This window comes from Melanostigma gelatinosum (assembly GCF_949748355.1).
Source record: "Melanostigma gelatinosum genome assembly, chromosome: 2".
Lineage (NCBI taxonomy): Eukaryota > Metazoa > Chordata > Actinopteri > Perciformes > Zoarcidae > Melanostigma > Melanostigma gelatinosum.
In genome coordinates, this window is record NC_136635.1 from 7674316 (window position 1) to 7697150 (window position 22835).

General features: G+C 43.4%; 4 protein-coding genes across 7 annotated transcripts; 2 read left to right on the forward strand and 2 right to left on the reverse strand.

Annotated features, from left to right (window-relative positions):
- Positions 1-733: 733 nt before the first annotated feature.
- On the reverse strand, positions 734-7851 carry ccne1 (cyclin E1). Its single transcript, XM_079288796.1, has 12 exons — positions 7765-7851; positions 7162-7213; positions 6840-6927; positions 6495-6557; positions 5973-6139; positions 5706-5841; positions 4833-4979; positions 4546-4641; positions 4303-4437; positions 3147-3258; positions 2886-3043; positions 734-1822 (listed from the first exon to the last, which is right to left on the reverse strand). The coding sequence occupies exons 2-12, from the start codon at positions 7173-7175 to the stop codon at positions 1634-1636; spliced, it is 1305 nt and encodes a 434-aa protein (XP_079144922.1). The 5' UTR covers positions 7176-7213; positions 7765-7851; the 3' UTR covers positions 734-1633.
- An 874-nt stretch (positions 7852-8725) lies between these two features.
- On the forward strand, positions 8726-12772 carry LOC306787809 (uncharacterized protein F13E9.13, mitochondrial; the record flags this gene model as incomplete). The annotated part of the gene is made up of 6 exons (XM_079283095.1): positions 8726-8798; positions 9143-9225; positions 9318-9498; positions 9637-9787; positions 10541-10668; positions 12582-12772. The coding sequence occupies 6 exons, from the start codon at positions 8726-8728 to the stop codon at positions 12770-12772; spliced, it is 807 nt and encodes a 268-aa protein (XP_079139221.1).
- A 93-nt stretch (positions 12773-12865) lies between these two features.
- On the reverse strand, positions 12866-15951 carry LOC306796764 (tumor protein p53-inducible nuclear protein 2). The gene is made up of 4 exons (XM_079295833.1): positions 15817-15951; positions 14561-14704; positions 14271-14430; positions 12866-13799 (listed from the first exon to the last, which is right to left on the reverse strand). The coding sequence occupies exons 2-4, from the start codon at positions 14682-14684 to the stop codon at positions 13571-13573; spliced, it is 513 nt and encodes a 170-aa protein (XP_079151959.1). The 5' UTR covers positions 14685-14704; positions 15817-15951; the 3' UTR covers positions 12866-13570.
- Positions 15952-16720: 769 nt separating this feature from the next.
- On the forward strand, positions 16721-18737 carry LOC306790850 (protein C19orf12 homolog). Of its 4 annotated transcripts, XM_079287370.1 has the most exons (4): positions 16794-16827; positions 17270-17380; positions 17744-17953; positions 18366-18737. In XM_079287370.1, exons 3-4 carry the CDS (start codon positions 17794-17796, stop codon positions 18629-18631), a joined length of 426 nt encoding a protein of 141 aa, XP_079143496.1. In that variant the 5' UTR covers positions 16794-16827; positions 17270-17380; positions 17744-17793; the 3' UTR covers positions 18632-18737. The 4 variants fall into 4 exon arrangements, with proteins under 4 accessions (XP_079143493.1, XP_079143494.1, XP_079143495.1 ...); XM_079287367.1 differs by lacking the exon at positions 17270-17380 and having other exon boundaries at positions 16721-16827; positions 17717-17953; XM_079287368.1 differs by lacking the exon at positions 17270-17380 and having other exon boundaries at positions 16724-16827.
- Positions 18738-22835: the final 4098 nt, after the last annotated feature.

Sequence of the window (22835 nt, forward strand, 5' to 3'; positions counted from 1 at the left end):
CCTCTCTCGACATGCTCGGCGGGCCCTGGCAGATTGTATATTATATTTTGAAAGTGGTAACTATTGTTTTTATTGAAGCTTCCGAGTGTTTGATAAGCGGACATACATTTTAAAAATCTTGAGCTACAGACTGTCAAATGGAGTTCAAATTATATTTTTGATATAGTTCCAAAAGTATAAAAGCAATAAAATGTGTATATTTAAAAAAAAAAAAATGCATTTTACACCTTACTTCACACATTTAGGTTTACTGCACAACTCTTAGTTTCCTAATCAATGTGATGGCCATATTTTTATTTTAAGATTGTGACCAAAAAATATACTAAAATTTCATTTTTTCCATTATTCAATTACAAATGAGTTACGCTTTAGCCGATGATAACTGGACCCCGAGCTGAGGGGGTCTTTATATATTTTCAGTTTCTTATATCGCACATGATCTGCTCAATGTGGTATGCTTCTTTTCTTGGTGAGAACATTTAAGAGGCATCTAAACTGACAGCGTCATACTGACAGCGTCATACTGACATCTAGTGGAATGAAGTTGGTGTGTATTCGTTATCATAACGTGACTGCATGGAAGCTACACACTAAAATGACATTGACTCTTGGCATTTCATGAAAAAAATGTAAAAATTATTTGTTCAAAAAAGCGTCAGAGAAAAGAGATTACATAAAAACAGATATAATAAGCAAAGTCCTCACACTGTCCATGAAAAATATGTAGCAGCATTTTATTTTAAAAAAGGTAAATAAAAATCATACATTTTGGTGGGGAAGAACAAAATGCAGGTTGGGATAAAAAAAAAAAAATAAAAAAAAGATTTAAAGTTAAATACAATCAATATTTTAGCTTCTGAAGCCTGGCTGGTTCACTTGTCCATTTAAGTAGCCAAGCTACTGGTCCCTCAGCAAAACATGGCCGTGTTTTGTCCAATCAAATGGCAAGAGTAGAAACAAAAACACGCACGCACACACACACACACCATTATGCAAAGCCCACTTTCATAGCAGCACAAAGAGCCAAATATGACCCTCGGAATAGTTTTTGGGCAAATGAAGCCACTAATAGATGAAAAACAGCAATCACCCTCCCCCCAACACACACACACACACAATAAATCAAGTAGAGACTCCATAAATTCAATTTGGCGTCTGCATAGAAAATAAAAATGGCAACCACAAAATGTAGGTGTTATTGGTAATTAATGCAAGCATTTGGGTGCAATGCCATTAATATATAGATATATCTCCTTTTGGGCCGTGCCATCCCTAACAGCCCTTCATTGTGTGTTTTAACTGGAGGGTTAAATAGGTACCATTCCTGTGAGGACAGGGGCCATCCAATCCATTTGCTCACTGTGCGTCAGTATTTCTCCAATTTAGTCGAAGTCCATGTGTGCACCCACGGCAGAGACATTTAAAAACATCTGTCTCCAAGTAATCAGCATGGCTTTGAAAGGGGGGAAAACATATATATATTTCCCCACTGAAAATCCATCGTACATGTGTGCACAGGTACTGCAGTGGTGCCGCTGTTCAGAGTAAAAACACATTGGAGCTTTTCTTCCACTTACAGCTAAAATGTAAAACTCTCAATTAGGATTTTGCCTTCGTCTCTTCAGTGTTTGCTTCACTGCTTCAGAAGGTGCCGCTGTGGGGATTGAGTATGAATCCTGGGCCGGATCTTCAGCACTGCGGCATCCACTCGGACCGACTCTTCGCTTTTCTCGCTGCTCTGGGGCGGAGTCAGGACACCTGAAGGTACAGGGCAGTTGACGTGACACTCTAACTCCACATCCTGGTAAGAGTAGGCCTTGTCCTGTACACAGCAGAAAAACACACAGATTAACCATGCTGTCATTAGACTGGGGGGGGGGGGGGGTTCGATCGGGTCTGTTTTGCAAATTGTACCAGCACACTGTGGACATTTCAAGCGAACAGACACATACTGTAAGTGATGTTAGAAACAGTTTCCGCCCCTCAGATGAACTTATGAAAGTGGAAATATTTGCATTATGTGAAATTTTCAATATAGGCGCAAATGTGTTGAGGGGATCTTTAACTTCTCCACTACAACCCTCCCTATAAATGGTGTTACATCTAGACTTCAGCTGAAATGAAGGCGTAAAGAATTCGATGTGTTCAGTTGTAGGTTAAATGCTCCCACACATTTAACAAGAGACAGTTTGGACTATTTTTGGGTTGTATGAGGTACTTGTCAGTGAATCACCTACAGCAGACAGCGGTCGACACGCCCCCCCAGTATGGCGACGCAGACAGTAAAGCAAAGCACTGTGGTGGACAGCGGCAGCAGTGAAACTTAAAACATTTGAACAAATAACATCACCATCAGTTTAAGTGTGCACGACATTTAAAATATCTTCACCGCGTTACCTTTCTGAAGCCACCATATCCATCCATGCTCTCTTCAAAAAGACACCAGACTCCTTTCACTTTACAGAACAAGGGGATGCTGATCTGCCCCTCCCTCGATCGATTTGTTTTTTTGTTAATGTCTAACTCTTTAAAACACTTCAGTAACACAATGACAAAAACAAACTAAACCATCGAAGCTGTGGTAGACCAGCAACCCCCATGTTCTGCAAGGTAGAAATACTATTTGCTGGCTTTGAGGAAAGTATAGATAACCGCTTCAGGTCTCTGATAGAAAATATTCTAAATATAGCGTACACCTGAACAGATATGGATTTAATGAAAAATAAAACTACAAAATAGGTTTTGTAGTTTGCTCCACTCCTGTGCTGATACTCCCGGCCGTTTTTTCAAACATCTACTGTGGGTAATACACTATACTATGGATAAATGCCTCAAACAGCACTTTTTTTCAGCATTTTCTTATTTATTGCGATAACGTTACTTACCATCCACGTGATGTACGACGCATGGGTCTGGATGTTGTGCACGTCATCTGCGGGGATTCCTGAAAATGTTTTCATGGCCGACCCACCAACCTCCCGCAGCGCCATGGCGAACGGCACCATCCACCTCACGCACTGCTCCACCTCCACCCTCTTCAGAGCTGCAAGGACACGAGGAGGAGCAGAGTGAGACCTCGGGGGTAACACAACCAGGACACTTGAAAAACATTGTTCTTTAATTAATAAAAAAAACATTGTTCTTACCAGAGACATTTTCCACCAGCTCCAGAGAGGAGAAGTGAAACAGGGCTGAAGCAGCAAGGATGCCGTTGGAGAACTCAAGGCATCGCACGTCCAGCATACACAGGTCCAACAACTAGAGAAAAGAAAACAGAGCAAAAACTATAAATATCGGAGCATACCTCAAAATGAGTACTGCAAATACTCATAAGCCACGACAAAATCATCCTTAGTATCTACATAAATATCATAGATTTCTGAATAAATAAGACTTTATTTTCTCTGAAAGCTGAACTGCGGAGCTCGCAACTGTAGGGCAGCAACAAGTGGAACATCTAAATTGATCATAAGCATATACTAGCAAAAGTTTCTGAATTATTTTGCAGTGTTTTTAATTTAATGAGAAAAATAACTCAGTGCTTTTCATTTGTCAAGTATGTAGTTCACACTAGAGTATATAATTTATATAGACCATTTATTAATTACCATGATTTATATTGTTAGCCATAAAGGGACCTAGACTCTGACTATGTCCATATCGCCCAGCACGCTGCCATAGTTCATTTACGTTCTTGTTCCTGGAAGTCGGGTTCTAGGACCTCCTTCTCTATGACATCATGCGCCTCCTGAAAGACGGCAAGCTAAGACTGTTCTGGGACTAATGCGCAGGGGTCATGTCGGAGAAACAATTTATGACTAAAATGGATTCATCTGAGCAAGTAATATCGTGGAGAGATTAAGACCCAAAACTGGCTCTCTCTGAATTAAGTCGTCACTCAAAGTAGACCGCACTTCACCCTCAAGTTTAACTTTGTCACTTCCTTGGACACAAAAAAAAAGCCTGCGAAACAGACACCTTCAGCTGTGCATTTACAGTGAATGTAAAGCGTCTTAACCACTGCTGACTAGATACTGTTCTCTAAGGTAATTGAGTGGGATATGGAAAAAGAACCGCAAGACACCAGTCTGTGTGTGTGTGTGTGTGTGTGTGTGGGGGGGGGGGGGGTTCACAGTTTAACACACTCTGTCCCTCATGAGGACAACTAACACGGCTAAAACGCGTGTGACAAATTAAACTGAACAAATCTACTCAAAGCCTCCTGGTTGGGTCAATGCTTTGTGTTACTGAAGTACCTCGTTGATTTATCAGTGAGGCAAAAAAAAGACACGCACGACATACCTCTGCGATTTGTGTGAAGGTGGTCTGGGGATATCTGGGGATGAGCAGCTCCTCGGTGTCCTTCAGGTAGGCCACCTGCATGTAAACATTGAGCCAGGAGATGGGAGTCTGTGGGCTGAGACTCCACTTCAGCTCCTGTGGTAGAAACGGAGTGAAAGAGCAGACAAACCTGCAGCGTGGAGTAAAACAGCAGAGAGATTGGTTCTGTGATATTTATAGGATTGATGTGCGCACATTCTTTACCTTCATTATAATGATTTCCATACTGAGAATCTCATCTTCGGTGCAGGCTTCGTCTGTAACATAGGCAAACTGGTGGACTTTGGGAGGATACATCTCCTGGGGGATGGAGAGAAAAAAAAAAAAAAGGCGATGAGCATTATTACAACCAATCAAACCACATATTGTAAAATGTTTGTAGAAGAAAGAAGTAGCGGAACTATGATGAAGCTCCTAAAGCAAGCTAGGCCACAACACAGACCAGACTGCAGGCTACGCAACAGCCAGAGATTTGTACTTTGTCGTCTCACCTCTACTTTGGCAGCGATGAAGAGACAGGTGATGCCGATGAGCTGCAGCGTTGACTTGAAGACGTTTCTCTGCGTGGCCATGAAGCGATCGAAGTAGTTCTGGGCGAGGTGGTATGACTCCCTGTGCAGTTTGTACACCTCACTCACCTAAAACATGCACACAAACAGGACATCAATGCACGCACGGGACTTCAAACCACAGGTTTGCATACGAGAGTGCACTATGGACATTGAAAAGGTATCAGGACGGTCACAGTAATGATGGAACAACATGTCATTGTCTCAGGAAAAGCTTTATTGCTACTTGGAACAGCCATTTATATCCCTGCCAACTACCGTCTTTCCTATTTTATACTCCTTTACTGAGCCAGGAGCAAAGATTCAGAAGCGGTGAAGACAGAGGAAACTCCAAGCTGTGAATTTGTTGCTTAAAAAAAAAGAAAAAAAAAAAAAAAAAAAAAAAAAAAAGGAGTTACTTGTGTGTCTTAGAAATGTCACAAATTGCTTCCATGTTGTACATTTTGACAGTCTGACGTACAATGTTTAGAACTCAGTGTGTTTTTCCTCACTGTCACACAAGACTTTTTCGTACTACCGGTACTTGACTGAAAGCTGTAAGAGCCTTGTGTTGCTGTCCTCATTGTCGTTTCCACGAGCTAGTTCTACAGGCATGAAACTTAGTGTGAGGTTCTGCTTGTTAAACTGAACGTATGACAGTCAAATGAACCATAATGTGTAAGTCAGTAGATGGTTATGCAGCATTTACTCCCCCTCCCCCCCAAAGCTGAAACTACCAGCATTACATGCTTTGTTTACAATGGTGTTGTCACAAAGAGAGATGTTGAACTGGTCAATAAGACACACGCTACAGACCTCCATGAGCCAGTCCAGGAGAACTGCCCTCATCTTGGGCTGCAGATGAGGATGTTTGTCCATCACATGGACGTCCCTGGTGTAGGTCTTATCCTTCTCCAACATGTTGTTCCACACCACATCCTTACTGGCCCAGCTGAGAATAAAACCGAGATGGACAGCATGGTCAAAATGAATGATACAACAACCAATTTGTCTCCGTGTGTGTGATTAGGTAGAACCGGTGCCTGATGTGGAGCCTAACTTGAGAAAATCAACAGTACTCACCACAGTGCAGGAAGCGGTGCGCAACGCACGGGTGTTACAAACACGTTGTTGAAGTTGTAGTGGGGGAAACCCACGTTTGTCAGGGCGACTGGTGGGTCCTCTTCCTGATCAGGTGTGGGGATCCACCTCTGGGGACTTGTGCAACTGGCATCGGGACTCCAGTCCACCTTCACAGGAGAGAGAGGGGAGAGCAGAGCGATGACGCACAGAAAACATGGAGGGTGAAGTCACAGTACTGAAACACGTTGCGGCAGAGGCAAACTCTGTGTTAAGCTGACTGCGAACATTGAATCCTGATAAGAAACTATAGACACACCTAGCAAGAGTGGAGCGCTAGTTGATGCAGTAATAACAACAGATCGGCAAATAAGTACCCTTGGAATGAGCAACCAAGTTCATAGTTGTGTTGCATTTGATAGAATACAAACCAAGAAGTAAAAATGCCACTGGGCCACGGATACGTTAAGAGAACTAAGGCGCTGGTTGAGACTTGACCGAAGGTGGAAAGATCACAAAGCATACCTCGCATTCACGCTGCTTCTTCTTCGTCATCGCTGCTACCTCCTCATCCACATCCTGTAAATACTGGATAGGAAAAGAGGACAGTCATTTATTGTGTGTGATTCAGATCACCAACCTCAGAGATTGTTAGGTCAAATCACCAATAAAAATAAAAAAAATACAAAACTATGCAGTAGTCATATGCAATACAATATCAGCTGCAATCAGTTATACTTCACTTAGTTGCTAGCAATGATGACTATATGTAACAGCAGTTTTATTTTGGACATTAGCAACCTAGCCACGGCTAAGTTGCTGTGTCGGCCACTTCTCGGCTCCAAGCCTTTTCACGCCAATGTTACTTACAATGGCAACATCTGCCTTCCTCTTTCTCGGTCGTACTGTAGTTTCTGTGGGCGCCTCGGGAGCAACAGACGTCGGTTCTGTCTCTTCCCTGTAAACGGCCCAGAAGAAACACGTACAAGCCGTAAGTCTCCAGAGTTGACACAAAACACTTTAACTAGTTTAATATGCGAATGTGGCCAAAATAAGATCCCATAGCATCGAGCTAACTAGCCGGATGGCTAAAGCTCCATCCACTCAACTTTGCTTTTCTGTCGTCACACTCACACACACTTTGATTGACGCGCTTTAAAAGAGCCATGAATGAAACAAATACGAAACTCACCGTTTTCCTCGCATTATATATAGTTGGGGTATGTGTTCGTTTTGGAGTAAACCTGTGAATGAGACACGTTTGAGTTATATTTTAGGGTTTAAAACAAACATTTAATTCACTCCCAACCCCCACTCTCAACTCCCTCCTTCTGACAAAGCCCAACGCAGCCTGGCGCGGGGAAATGGAAACGGTACTCTGTGTTAAAAGTCGCGAAAAAGAGCACCACACAACACAAGTACACTCCTGAAACTAACCACCGATTAACATCAGACACTATGTTAGCTGCTCAACGTTGTTATTGCGCGTATTTTTAAGGGTAAGCTGATTATTTCCCCCCAATAACTTTGGACAGCTGGCTCGCCACAATGGCCTAACGACAGGCACAGCTGAGGCGGCCTGTGTTGTCTCAATTCACCGTTTAACAGCGACAACACCGAACACCCGGCTTGAAACAATGAGTCGTTTAAAGTGTGAAAATCCGAACAAACCTTTAACTCATTGTCCAACTTGTTGCGGTGTTCGGTTAAGTTAGCATTTAAGTCGGAGCAGCTACAAAAAGTTGCAGCTCGACATAGCTTACTCGACGGTAAACGTAGCGTTTCAACCACTCACCTCAAGATTCCGTCCTTGAAGTTCACTCTTACCCACGTCTTAAAAACAAATATGGATAATGTGTAACTTCACGGACTTGTTGCTCAGACTATTTCTCTCTGTCGCTCTCTCTCCGTGTGTGTGTGCATCCAGGCCGGGCTAGTTCCTCTGAGCTGGCGCCTTGTAGAGAACAGATGACTTGAAGCGTCAACGTCAGAGAGGAGTGGATTTAACTTCGCGCTGAACCTCCAGCTCCACCGCCTCTTTATGCTCCAATTTCTACTCAATTCACCCCAGTTTCGACTCTATATCGCGTGCAGAGCACGTAGTTGATATCTAGTCGGCATATATTGCGCTAAATAAAAGGGAAAACACGTTTATAAAGTTAGCAAAACTAGGAGGCGGGACCGCTGCGGTGACAGCTGCAGGGGGCGGGGCTTCCAAAGAGGAAGTGCCCGGGAACCGCGTGGCTAGTCTGTCGGATGTAAACAAAGCCGTAGTCCTTGCGATTAAATCTAAAATAAAGATTAACGCGATCGAATTATGGCGAATTAATATGTCCTATTCGTTGTGTGGACTACACGCGTTGTTGTCTCTCACTGTCACCGTAGGCGCATCTGTTATTTAGCTAAAACTCAGCAATGTTAGCCCGCCGATGCTTCTGCCGGGTTTGGGCGCCCATTTCCAGCATGGGTCGCCGTATCTATACGTCCCCACCGCAATCACGGAACGTAAACCCTTTTTTCTATTACCGAACTTGATGCAGTGAAAAAAACGTTTTTAATCCAGTTGCAGTGCGGTAATGTAAGATAAACAATTGTTATCTGCACTGTCTTTTGGAGACTGTTTATTATTTAAATCGTTTTTTGTTTGATTTACTGAAATTGACCCTTGGCCAGTCATGTGATCCCCACGTTTAGAAAGTCGAAAACAAGATTTGTTTTTCTTTCTCTGCTCTCTTGTTGCGCCACAAAACGGGATCATGAAGTTTTTGGATATTTTTGGACGCCTAAAACCCGTGGTTATTGGAATGGTTCATGTTAAAGCCTTACCAGGTAAACTAAGACTGCACTGACCTGTGTCCTTCAATGTTCAAATGTATATTTTGCAATGGCAGAGGAAGTATTCAGTTGCCTAACTCAAGTAATCAGCAAAACCACACTGTAAAAAACTGTCCTGTAGTTTTGTGTGGCAAATTTGTAAAGTAACTAACTATTTACTATGACAAATTAACATAGCTGAGTAAAAACCTACAATATTATCTTTAAAAAGAGGAGTAAAAGTGTGAAGTGAAATGAAATGGAATAACTCAAGTCAAGTACAATTTGTACTTGAGTAAATGTACTTAGTTGCATTGTATCACTGCATATTTTGAGAGCTATGATTTTTGATATCTCAGGAACCCCGCTGGGTTGCATGAAAATGTCCCAAATCACTGAAGAAGCATGCAGGGAGGCAGAAATCTACCGGGATGCTGGGATTGCAAGTCATGTCACATCGTGTGTACCTTCCTGACACATTTTGAAGTCTTCCAGGGCATGCCGGTGACCATTCTCCGTAAACCCCTCTCTCAGGATGGCGTGATCATTGAGAACATGCACGATATCCCGTACACCTTCTCTGTGGGCCCTGAGGTGTCCGCCTGTATGGCCGCAGTATGCGCTGCTGTGAGGAGCGTCTGTCCTCGCCTGCCGCTCGGAGTGCAAATACTGTCTTCTGCCAACCAGCAGGCCCTGGCCGTAGCTCTGGCTTCAGGTTCAGTCTTTACATCAGTTACATTGTTGTTGTGCTGTGTATGAGGCTACAAAAGGTCAAAGGTCAGCCACTGGTGTGTCACACTTGGCAAGGTCGGTAGGTCAACCATAGTATTGTAATGTCATTGTGTGGTCACAGGTCTGGATTTCATCAGGGCGGAGGGTTTCGTCTTCTCTCACGTGGCCGATGAGGGTCTCCTGAATGCCTGCGCCGGGGACTTACTGAGATATCGCAAGCAGATCGGAGCTGAGCATGTGCAGATCTTCACTGACATCAAAAAGAAGCACAGGTGAGATCGCCATCTGTACAGATTGAATAGTAAGTCAAACCTGATGAGCCACTGATATGCAAGAAAAACCTGAAAGCATATTTGACACTTCATATCTCTGTCGTGGTTCACCTGGAACTACTTTGTCCTCTCATGATGCCGACATAATTGGCAACGGCAGGACTGACTGCTGATCCATTCCCGTTTACTGCTAGTAGATGAAGATTCATAGCGATTGCTTGGAACTTGACAAACTTCGTCAGTAGTTTGCTTGACCGTGTCTGTCAATTTGGTCGGGCAGGGTTTTAAATTTGTAGTTAAAAAAAAAAAGAAATCACATCAAGGCCCATTGTCAAACTGCTGAAAGTAAAATTAAGTTTACGTTTAAAGTGCAAATCCTTCATTCGTACTCAAACGTAAGGATGAAACATATCTATCATTTCTTTTGACTTCAAAATATGCTCTTGAATTTAAGAGAGTTCCGATGGTTAAGGTGCGTACCCTATAACCAGAACGTCCCTGGTTTCATTTGATTCTCCTTATTCATATATCGTAACTATATTACTTAATTTCGTTCATTTCTAATTTAGAAATATGAAGGATTCCACACAAATATATTGACTAAGTGAAAAAATGAGAAGTCATATAAGACTGTGTGGGACAGACTGACGGATTGATGTTAACCTGGTGTCCAGACTTACCGGTAATCTCGGTTTTGTCCCAGACTAGTTTTGTCCCGCCTGTGCATACTTGTGCATACTGTGTCGTCCCCAGCTCCCATGCCCTGACGTCGGACGTGAGCATCGAGGAGACGGCACGTGCCGCAGAGTTCTTCCTCTCAGATGGACTCATCGTCACGGGAGCAGCCACCGGAGCGCAGGCTGACCCGTGGGAACTTAGAGGTAAGCGCCGCTTAAAACAGCTTCCTACTCCGTTTAACCGGGAGCCATGTGAATGCTTTGATCATGCACTCGTTGATTCAACATTTATCTTTTCAATGAATCATTTGGTTTATAGAAAGTTAAAGTTAAACTAACCAATTAACAATGACACACCACGAGAGAAGATTGTAACTCTTGAGATTTGCTAATGTTGCTCCATATCTGCTGGATGTGTTCTGTTTGCTGGCAGGTTTGTCATATCTACTTCATAAGGTGTAGAATATGTCAATACGTTCACAGCTTGTTGGCCAACAAGACCAATCAACTATAGTTACTTTAGAGATTAAGATTTATGTACAACACATGGTTTTTACAAAGTCTGATTCAAAAACATAAACTACTTTAAAACCATTTAACTTCTGTACCTTCTGTAACTTCTGTAAATAAACATTTTCAATGCAGGACTTGGAGTAAATTAGTATTTTTAAATTGTGTTATTGCGACTTACACTTATCCAAATACCTCTTATCTAATACTATTATACAAACTGGCCCCTCTCACATTGTTACGAGTACCTGCACTTTCAATACTTGACTGCGTTTAGCTGGTACTACTTCTGTACTTTTAGGTTAGCACATTTCTTTAGCTTTACTTGGAATGGAGTATTTTTTACATTGTGGTGGTCTACCAGAATTAATCAGTGGGTCTTGAATCCGACCATGCCCGTCTCATAGCAACACCAGGGCTGCTATTTTAAACAGTCTCCAACACGACATACAAGACTGTCAACACTTGGTGCTAAACAGGCACTCAGCCTGGGTTAATGCACGCGACGCGAGTGTATGTGTGTTGACACACTCTCGCCCATCTCCTTCTCTTTCCCTCACACACACACGTGCACTCTCTATCTCTGTAACACAAATATCTGACACTGGTCAGACAGAATGATACTGGAGCTCACATGTCAGTGTGGAGGTCAGCCTACTCCTCTGTCCAAAGTTCACCGGGTGTATCACAGCCTCTCTTGGTTTAGGCTCCTCTGACTGTGAGTGAGATATATATATTGATATATATATATATCTCTATATAGGGCAGCATAAACTTTGCTACAACAATAAATACAAATAATAGAAACAGACAAATACAACTGTGACACACTATAAAGGGGGAAACAATATTTAGTTAGTGTGCTGTACAAAAAAAAGAAGTTAAATGCAGAAACAGGTAGTTTTCTGTGACGATTTCAGTGAAAACTTGAAGAGCAAATCACACTGACCAATGATTGCTGTTTTTCCTGATCATTTAAAATGGACTTAAAGGGACAGTGTGTAGGATTTAGGTGGCATCTAGCGGTGTGGTTGCAGATTGCAATGCAATGAATACCCCTCTGCTCACTCCCCCCTATCCAAGACAACAACAACAACGAAGTAACGCAGGAGGGAGAAACAGTATTTTTTTTAATTTCTTTTTAAAGAAACTAAATTTTAGTTTCAGCTCGGATTAGATTGACAACTTCTGACCTGAATACTTCTATGTTGTGACCTTTTCAATCTCAAACCCTCGAGCAGTTGAGGAAGATTAGACGTTAACTTTTTGACATTTGAAAAATAAATCCTGAACATTAGCATTCATTGACCGGCCCAGAGTTTTAAAAAGTGCATATGCTGCATCGACATAACCGTAAACCTAAAGATGCAGTTCAGCATATTAGTAATGTTCTTGATTGTAACGCTCTGCTTTGTGTAGATTCAGTTAGAATGTACTGAAGATGCATCCATGCTGGTGAGAGGAGGGAAGGATACAAAGTGTTTTGTATGCCTTGAAAGACGTATTATTACCATTGGGTTTTTTTGCTTTTTTTTCCTCTTATCATGGATTTGTGGAACCATAAACTGTATGTATTTAAAAAGAAGCTGTTTTTTGTCTTTTTGCAGAGGTTTCCCAGTCTGTGAGGATCCCTGTGCTGATAGGTTCTGGAGTGACCTACGACAACATCGAACGCTACCTCGATGCGCATGGAATGATCGTCGGTTCTCATTTCAAGGAGGGCGGCCACTGGGCCGACGCAGTCGACCCGGAGCAAGTGAAGAGGTTCATGGGAAAGATACGTGACCTACGACAATGAGGGAGAACATTTTCTGCCTTAAACACGTTTAATTGTACCTGTACTACCACTGCGCGTAGTGCCACATTAAACACATACAGCCATCTTAAGAAAACAAGATTTTAATCATTTTTTTTGTACATTTTTATAAATACACGCAAATAGAAAAGCATAATTTTCAACTGTATTTACATTCAAAAAACAATATGTGTGACATGAATAAAATGACAACCCACCCGCTCGAAAGAACAAAATGGTAGACTCAACGCAAAACAGTGGTTTTGTAATTATTCCTGAAGCAGAGTCAAACAAAAGGAGCATCTATATGAGGAAATTCACAGATGTTTTTTCGCACGACATGTACACTTCATAATACTGTATGAAATTCAATTTTAACACACTCACATTCACAAGAATGTCTAAAGCTAAGGTACATACTATAAAACATACTGAATACGACCAACCAGTCAAAAACATGCTGTAATCCAACTGCATCATACTTTTTAAAAATGCATAAAGAGCAAAGTATTGTTTGAAGTTTTCATATTTTTGTATCAGTGTCACACGGTAATTTAGGAGATTAAGATTCATTGTTCTCAGCGGTTTTGGACGTGAGAGATGCAATGCAGGTTGCCTCTATTAAAATCAAAAACAACAACTTGCTGTGGTTCAGTTGTTCGATCGTTTCATCGCACAGGAAGTGGTTTGCCTCGGTGGATGTGCAGAATTAACTGTGTGAGGTGAAACAATCAGAGTCAAGGCACCGTGCTGCAACTTGAGACGCACCCCCTCTCAGAAGCAGTTGCGTTGCTCCTGTGTTTAGTAGTTGCAGAGGCGTCGGCAGGGCTTCTTGAAGTGGCCGTAGCGTCTCTCTGCCGGGGAGAAACGCGCCTTGGCCAGGTTCTGCCTGTGGAGGGCGCTGCGGCCCAGCTTCTTCTGCTCGGCCTGGGTCCTGGCCCTCTGGACTGCCAGCAGCTGGACGTTGCAGGGCAGCGGGATTCCCCAGGCAGCCAGACGCCAGGATACGTGCCGCCTCACTGCCACCGGCCTGGACAGACACAGCGGAAGTGTTACAGTGTGTGTTCATGAAATATCAGGTGCAACATGAGAGAGGTGAAACTATTACTGCAAGCCAGCTCTGCGTGAAAACCAGGTGGCAACCTCCGGTTCACCCGAGTGAAGCCAATGCAGAAGTGTCTTAAACTTTCATACTCTCTACTGACCAGCAGAGGGCGACTCCTCTGGTTGCAAAAAGAAGTCTGATTGTAGAGAAGTCTAAGAGAAAATGACTCTACTTCTCTCTTGATTTATTACCTCAGTAAACATGAGTTTATGGTCTCAATCTCTAGTTTCAAGTCGTCTTCAATACAGCATGATGTTCATTGAATACATGATGCTCCATTTAGAGTCAAATAAACTCATTAAGCAGTATGCTTTTTAGAGAAGGATGGCATGCAGGCGCTGGGACTATTAAGACATCGAGGTATAAAACAGACGTGTAAGCTCAATGGAGACTAACCTGGCGGTGTCCTGCTCTTTTTCTTCTTCGTCTTCCTCTGAGTCCAGCTCCTCCTTCGCTCCGCCCGCCCCGCATCTCATCTGGTAGATGGACATGCTGGGGTGCTCGATCAGCAGGTTCTCCAGGGGATCCACCTCGGAGGCCGTCAGCAGCCCGTTCTCTGTACAAACCACACGCCAGTTCAAACATCTGTTTTCATCCCAGTAGAAGCTGCAGCCTCACTGAGCCGAGGACACATTTACATCCTACAGATGTGAATAAAGCACTGTGTTGCACTGTCTATTTCTCACCTGGGAGATCAACAATGACCCATCCTCCCTCTTCAAACTCCACCAGCTCCTCGTAAGTGTCATCCGCTGCCTCAAATTCCTCACCGGTGTTCCAGAGCAGATGAGAAAGAAGCTTACCGATCATCCTTGTGCCTCTATTGCAATCTGAAAAAATGAACAACAGGTAGGCAGGTGAATCACAAGAAATGCACCAAAGACATTAGCAATACAAGTGCTCCCCCTTGAGGCGGTCCCAATAACGACCCGTCTTCCGTGGACACCTGCCTGCTCAGCATCAACGAAGGCTTCCACTGCGCCAAACTGGGAAACCTGAGCGGCCTGAGTTGCTTACGTCGCTATGACGCCCAGTGAGGGGGTCAGTTTAGGGCTGAAACAGCTGAGGGAACAGGGTGCTAACAGGGGCTTAAATTACACCAATCTCTGCCATATTAGAGGAAGTCACTTTGACCCTCACACTGCAGCTGACTGACCTTTTGTCCCAAACGGATGGCCCTGTATAGCTCCCTGCTCCAGCATTATGTAACGCTTGTTTTTATTTTAGTCCCTGGTACAGGTTGCCATGATGCCATTTCTTGGGCAAAGATATTTTTGTCTCTTTTAAATAACACTTATTGGTATTGTGAGGCAGCATTTCACCCTGTGAGAAATACAACTGTCACACTAAGAGAATAAGTAGACAAAGTAGTGATCGTGAGTTAATGATATCATCCCTTTCATCTAATATAGCGTGTGAAGGTGTAATGTTTACTTGTCAAACCCTTGTCAGCTGATCGCAAAAGAATGTCCCATGCAGACAGCAGGAGACCTGCGTTTCCTCGTCTGTTTAAAGTACCCTCAGGGTATATCACAAAATAAATATTATGGCCATAATTATTAGTACGAGACAAAACATAGATTCATAAAATCGAGTGGTGTTTTCCCCCCTTACCGCCTGCTTGTCAACACCAGACGTCTCCCTATAAACAGACATAATCCCCCAGCAGCAGGCCAATAATAACCTGATACCCACAGAGCGAAACAGCTGACCGCCTGCTCAGATATACTGTCCAGTATGTGCGTTATTTCATGTAATCACAGCTGCTCGCATCAGGTGAGTTTTATGGAGTGGAAAATGTACCATTAGTACTGCTATTTACGTACACCAAACGCATCACACAGCCACGGAGGTTTGTACTGTACTTATATGACGAAAGACAAATTAAACACAGGTCTCATAACAGTCCGGTAAATGCTCAGAGATGTACATTTTGACTTACTTCACTTAAAATAGACGTATGCTTGTCTTCGGGTGTGGCCGTCGCGCAGAGAGGATCCCGCTATGTTGCTGTTCTTCAGAGATTGTTTTGATGTAGAAGTTGTTTATCGACGAGAGTCCTCACCGCGTCCTGAACGTCATCAAATCCCGCCCAAATGAGGCGGGGTGGGCGCGCGTCACATATCCACGAACCAACCCGCGCTCTCCTCTGCGTCACGGATGTAATATAGAAGTGACATTTGAAACGTTAATGTCGACGGAAATATTACGTTTTCTTGTTCATGTGCTTGCCTTCTTATGTATATGGTTTTATACACATTTTCATGTTCACGGTCTTCTTGAACTGTAACAGTGGAACAGTAACCGACCGAGAATGATGTACAACGAGAGTTATCTAATGTGGACTAATAGTTTCAAAGCTTCCGTTCATTGCTGTAAAACTGGACAGTAACCATTCCCATCAATTAAATACTTATTGAGTATGTATTAATGTAAGTGAATTAGCGAATGGGCTACAGGCAAAGTAAGTAAGTAAGTGACAAAATAAGGACAAGCTAGCTAATTTATCTTCAAAGAGTTTGAAGACCCTCCAGTTCTAGATAATTCACCACCAAGCAACCAGCCATTGTTTGTATAGCGCGCATGCGCAAAATGTGAGAATATAAGACAATTCATTTAGTAAGCCCCTTGCCACAGCTTATTAGTTGACAAATGTGGAATTACTCTAACTGGACCGGCAGAGAGGCGGTAAGACATTGGATGATATATGACACAATGCCAGCGGCGATGTTGTTTTCAACGGCATTCTGATGAAAGTCATCATCTCGCCTCGATTGTCGGTTATATACTCTCTGGTAGCTTTTTGTAAAGCAGGAAGTGGGGCGGAGAGGGAGGGGGCACAAAGAGTGCAGTAACAGCGAATAAGTTTGGTGACGGCGCATTTTGTTCAAAGCCGAATGCTCGCAAAGAGCAAAAACTACCACTTCACAGCACATTCAGGACGGGACTGAAGGTATTCGTAACAATTAGACAATTCTTGAGGGAATGGTAGTGTCAGCCGTCTTCTACCTCGTGTCTCTGCTTAAATAGAGACGAAGAAAGCCGAAGGTACTTGAATAATTATTTTCGGTATTAAAATAGAAACGAAACTTGAGCGTCTGTTGCATTTAAAATAAAACCGTTGTCTATCTTCTCCGGTTCAACTAGCGAGCATTAAACCAACGAAATCAAAGCATTGCGTCATTTTTGATTAAAAATCTATATTTGTTCGTAGAATTGAGGAGTCATACTAAACATTTACATATTTGAATGCTGTATTTGTTGGTGTCTTGTGGCGTTTATAGGTAGAAGTAAAAGTGAAACCACTTGTACAGTTTTATCTGATTTAACGTTCTCTCTCTGTCTGTAGACTACGGCATGAACAATAATATACAGTTTGTATGAATTGCCCAAAGGCCCCCAGGGACCCTGGATGTCAGTGTGTTTTTGGTCATTTTGTTGAGACGCGTGATGATGCCCACCCCAAGCAAATACTGATCAACATCCCACCCCTCATGTGACCCATGGTTAGTCTGTGTATTCAGAGCCAGTGAGCAACGGACTTTCAAAATAATAATAAAAAAAAAACTGAGTTAATGCGCAATAAAATAATTGTCGGTGTTAATTAATGCCCAGCCCTAATTATTATATAACATCTGTCTCTTGGGACTACAGATGAAAAATAGCCTCTTGGCTAACTGGCGCATTTACAGCAATGTTTTATTAATGTGCACTGTCCCTAACAAATAGACCAATCAATTAAAAAAGAAATGTGACTAGATTAGGTTTGGTAGACACTTTACCGCCTTATCCGTGTGAATACTCTGCTCAGAAAACTCGTTCTGTGCTGTTTTGGTCTAAAGGTTCAAAGATGGGTCTTTCTTCTTTAGGCAACACCAAAGTAGATTCGACTGTCCTCCATGAGTGTCTCAACGCAGGGATGGCTCCACGAATGGATGACGTCATGCGTCTGTGCTGCGAAATATCGGCCCACGATGAGATCAAGGTGGCAGTGAAAAACTCCACCAAAGGAGCGCTGGTGGCAGGAGGAACCGCTTTTGTAGGCGGACTGCTCGGTGGACCTCCAGGGATTGCTGTTGGTAAGAATAAACACTCTACAAACAAAATGTACCATTATCAACAGCTGCCTGCTTAAAGGTCCAAATGTAGCCAACGCTGACAGAGTTGCTTTGAGATTGTTGGGTCCCACACCTCTTGAGTCGGCCTTCATTCACAGATGGAGGACAAATCTAAGTGAGGTGAGAGGGAACCAGACGTTTAAAAGAAGGAGACAAAAAGGAGCTACTCCGCCCTCATACCCCAGAAGAGTGTCCTCTGTGACCCTGTAACTGTGTGTGTGTGTGTGTGTGTGTGTGTGTGTGTGTGTGTGTGTGTGTGTGTGTGTGTGTGTGTGTGTGTGTGTGTGTGTGTGTGTGTGTGTGTGTGTGTGTGTGTGTGTGTGTGTGTGTGTGTGTGTGTGTGTGTGTGTGTGTGTGTGTGTGTGTCCACCAGGCGGCGCAGTGGGCGGTCTCTTGGGCAGCTGGCTGACCAGTGGACAGTTCCGGCCTCTGCCTCAGATCCTGATGGAGTTGCCTCCCGCCCAGCAACAGCAGCTCTACGATCAAGTCGCGGCCGTCCTGAACAACCTGGACTGGATGGACGCGGCCCAGCTCATCGCCCTGGTGATGGGCAACGCCACGCTGCAGCAGCAGGTCACCGCCGCGCTGCTCAGCTACGTCACCAAGGAGCTCCGATCGGAAGTGCGCTATAAGGACTGAGCTCTGATTACACGTGGACTTTTCAGGGCCGTCGGGCCTGACTAGCACAACCAGAGTCCTCACCACTTATCTTTGTACGTATTTGGAAAATAAACTGTGAATCGTGGATGCTTCACCTTGAGGTCTGTGCCAGATGGAGGGGTTAGCTCTGCTGTCTTCAAAGTGTCCATCCTCACTGCAGTGGTGAAATGTTCTCAAGTGCTGTATTTAGTTTATACTCCAGTTCAGAGGCAGATATTGTACTTTTTTACTCCACGACATGTATTTTCAGGTTCAAATTATGAATAAATTGAAATCAACCAATAAATGACGAGGTATGATTGTAAAAATAAAGATCTGCTTAAAAGGGTACACAACTATACTTTAATGTCAGTACTTCACTCATTATACCTTTTAAAAGGATCGGAGTACTTCATCGACTACCGCCCAACAAGAAAGAAATCACTGCATCTGTGTTACTTAATGAACGGATGGGGACATTGGCACAAATATTTTGTACGAGAGAACGATTTTCAAATAAAATAACCTTAGCTGCGTTCACACCGGTCGCGTTGATTTTTTGACGCACTGCAAAAAAGCGTCCAACGCACTGCAAAAAAGCGTCCAACGCGCCGCCGGTCGTGTTCACACCAGACGCCGCAAAATCTCGAAGCGCCGGAGAGGGGGCGTGGTTTATCGTCCTGGAAGCCTCGATCTGGCCGCCATTGTTTTCCACCGTCAACCGGAGGAATAAGGACAATTTCTGCTTTGTACGTGTTGTGGAAGTCCCTCAAACGTCGGAATGCCAAACGCCGTCGTCTCTGGGTCCATAACAGCATCCGTAGGCGCACACAGCTCGGTGAATTTCACAGACTTCTCCAGGAACTACGTCTGGATGACTGCCGCTTCCAGCGCTACATGAGGCTAACCATTAGCCAGTTTGATGACCCGTTGGCTCGGGTCGGTCCCAGGATTTGTCGACTGGACACCTAGGCGTTCCATCTCAGCTGCGGAGCGCCTGTCCGTCTGTCTCCGGTGAGTGGCAGTTCCATAAAATGAATTAATGAAAGAATGAAATAAGTTCAGGCTTTGTCGGTCCACAACAGGGCAAGGAAGCCACTTTAACATAGTTTTTCTGAATGGAGTTTGGATCCATGATGGATCCGAAGTCCGACAATACTCAAAATAACGTAATCTTACGAAAATCACCAGCATTTAAGATGTTTATTATTCATGACAGCAGCTGTGCAGTCATATCAATAAAAAACGACTTCTATTAGCAGCTACAGTATCTTCAATAACTCTGTTAAATTGAATGTTCTTCTGTGCTGCAGATATCTTGCTACTGGCGACTCCTTTAGGACCATCGCAAACAGCTTCCGTGTCGGGGTCTCCACTGTCTCCGGTATTGTCCCAGATGTTGCCACAGCTATTTGGGACTGCCTTGTGGAGGAGTTCATGGCTGTGCCCACCACAGAGGAGTGGAGATCAATTGCTGTGCAGTTTGAGGAGCGGTGGAATTTTCCTCTCTGCTGTGGAGCACTGGATGGAAAGCATGTTGTCCTCAAAGCTCCTGCTAATTCCAGATCTTCCCATGGCAAGACACCTTGTAATGCCCAAGCACATCCAAAACAGCTCTTTTAAGAGCCACCCACACATTACTACTGAGCAAACTTCCTGCAATGTTACTTAATATATGTTGTAGCAGTGTGTCCTTCACTATATATATATATATATCTATATATATATATATATATATATATATATATATATATATATATATATATATATATATCTATATATATATATATATCTATATATATATATCTATATATCTATATATATATATATATATATATATATCTATATATATATATATCTATATATATATATACCTATATATCTATATATATATATATATATCTCAAGTTTTCTTGTAAAACTACAATAAAGAACATGGACAAAGTAACGTGCATTGATTTATTGAAAATGTATAGAAAAACATATACAAAAAACAAACTAATTGTTACAAAATACAAACCAATTGTTTTTTTTAAATTCCTGGTTCGTTCCCTGGAAAGATTGTCCCCCAGATGTCTAATCCAAATGTTCCAAATTCAGCACCACAGTGCTGGCATCATAAATTAATTTGTGAAATTGCAATTTTATATATTCCTTTTGCTGGCGTGGCAATCTTTCCAGGGAAGGAACCAGGCTCCTCATGAAGAGTTCATCCTCAGATTGTGGTGGAGCTGGTGGAGCAGGGGTGTCTCTCTCCAATGCCTGCAGAAGGCGTTTCTCTATCTCCTGCTGCTTCTCTATCCCTGTTGGCCTTTTTGGGGCCCTTCTTTTTCCTGTATGACATGGAAACAACATATTTCGTGAAACTATTGCATCCCATCACTACAATAGCTTGTAAAGTAAATATTTGTAATTGTGAAAAACATACCATGAATGCATAAATTGTATTCATACAAAAAAATGCAATCCAACTTTTGTGATGTACATACCCATGGATGGAGCAGGAGCGGGAGGAGCAGCAGGAGGAGGAGGAGGAGCACCTTGAGGTTCTTCCTCACCGTCCTCTGATGACCAAGCGATTTCATCTTTGAACATGAACAATAAAACAATTTTATGACTCAAAAGTGCTGCTTTAATTAAATAGTAATTTGCCTTCAAAGCTATGACAGTATAGTGGTTTAAGATCCGGAGCCCAGGGTTCAAAGCTCCTTTATTATAACTTGTTTTTGTATGAAGTATGAAGACTATACAGACCCAGGCTTTGCCAAATGAAAAAAACAAACCTCTTGCACTGCTTTGGCCTGTCGTTACTACTTCAGCTGTAGTAATATTTTCTGTATGACTTAACTATGCTGTGCTTTTGTGTCTTCACTTCAACAAACCTCTCCTGTCAATCTCAGATGGCCCTGTTGCTGCCTCTGACATGTCGTCCTGGTCTGGTCCTGCATCTGTGAAGTACTCTGCGGTACTGTCTCCCTCGACCCTCCCCATGTTACCGCTACTCTCCCTGGGAGTCACGAAGGGGTTGAGGAAAGACATAACCGCAGAGTACTTCCACTTCTTTGATGGCCATGCTCCTGAGCCACTCTTTCTCTCTGTCTCCTCTCTCCTCTTTCTCAAATAGGTGTCCCTGAGAGTCTTCCACTTCCGTCGGCAAATCTCATCTGACAAGGAACGCATAACGTATTTAGTGTGAAAGCCGGTGGTTGGGCTAGCTTTCATGCTAATATGGTTCATATAGCTAGTTAGTAAATTACAACCGATAGCTAGAATCAAGTAACAAAGACATAATAATAACTTACCAGATTGTCCGACGTCCTCACCTAGTTTCCTCCATGCCATATCCTTTTTAGTTCGGTCGCGGTAGAGATACGACGACGTATCGTAGAGCTCGGGGAAGCCACAAACCGGCACTATTAATTTGTCCTCCATTGTTGTTTGCGATTCAGCACCGGCAGGAGCTACGGCACTGATGACGGGGGCAGCAACTCAACGCTGATAGGCTATCGCGCCACAGCGTCACCCGATTATGTCGCTGAAGTTGAAAAATTTCAACTCGCGCGTTGGCGATTTTGCGGCGTCCGACGCGTCCACCGCGTCCACCGCACTGCAATAACGCGTCCAACGCGCGGCGCCATCGCAAAATTGCGGCGCGCCAGTCTCATCGCGTCTGTGCATAGACTTTGTATGTAATCTCGACGCGCGTCAAAAAATCAACGCGACCGGTGTGAACGCACAGAAACTGTACTGGACGCGATTTTGCAGTGCGTTGGACGCGATTTTGCAGTGTGTCACAAAATCAACGCGACCGGTGTGAACGCAGCATTAAGGTGCGTTCACACCGGTCGCGTCGATTTTTTGACGCGCGTCGAGATTACATACAAAGTCTATGCACAGACGATGAGACTGGCGCGCCGCGATTTTGCGATGGCGCAGCGCGTTGGATGCGTTTTTGCGTTGGACGCCGCAAAATCGCCAACGATTTGAAACGAGTTGAAATTTTTCAACTTCTACGAAATAATCGCGTGACGCTATGGCGCGATAGCCTATCAGCTTTGAGTTGCTCCCCCTGTCATCACTGGCTTTCTGCCATTGTTGAATCAGGAAATAAATCCTGTAGCCGTCTGTGTTCACCCAGAGCTCTACGATACCTCATATCAACAGAGACCGGACCAAACTATGCGTATACGTGTGTGTGTGTGTG

Excerpts from the sequence above, each read along its gene's own strand:
- ccne1 (XM_079288796.1), bottom strand. Across the intron at positions 3,259-4,302 it reads CCTTCACACAAATCGCAGAG|TTGTTGGACCTGTGTATGCT; the intron begins GTATGTCGTGCG and ends TCTTTTCTCTAG. Across the intron at positions 1,823-2,885 it reads CGTCGTACATCACGTGGATG|GACAAGGCCTACTCTTACCA; the intron begins GTAAGTAACGTT and ends TGCTGTGTACAG.
- LOC306796764 (XM_079295833.1), bottom strand. The coding sequence starts at position 14,684 with ATGATCGGTAAGCTTCTTTCTCATCTGCTCTGGAACACCGGTGAGGAA. Across the intron at positions 14,431-14,560 it reads GGTCATTGTTGATCTCCCAG|AGAACGGGCTGCTGACGGCC; the intron begins GTGAGAAATAGA and ends TGGTTTGTACAG. Across the intron at positions 13,800-14,270 it reads AAAGAGCAGGACACCGCCAG|GCCGGTGGCAGTGAGGCGGC; the intron begins GTTAGTCTCCAT and ends GTGTCTGTCCAG.
- LOC306790850 (XM_079287367.1), top strand. The coding sequence starts at position 17,725 with ATGGGTCTTTCTTCTTTAGGCAACACCAAAGTAGATTCGACTGTCCTC. Across the intron at positions 17,954-18,365 it reads ACCTCCAGGGATTGCTGTTG|GCGGCGCAGTGGGCGGTCTC; the intron begins GTAAGAATAAAC and ends TGTGTCCACCAG.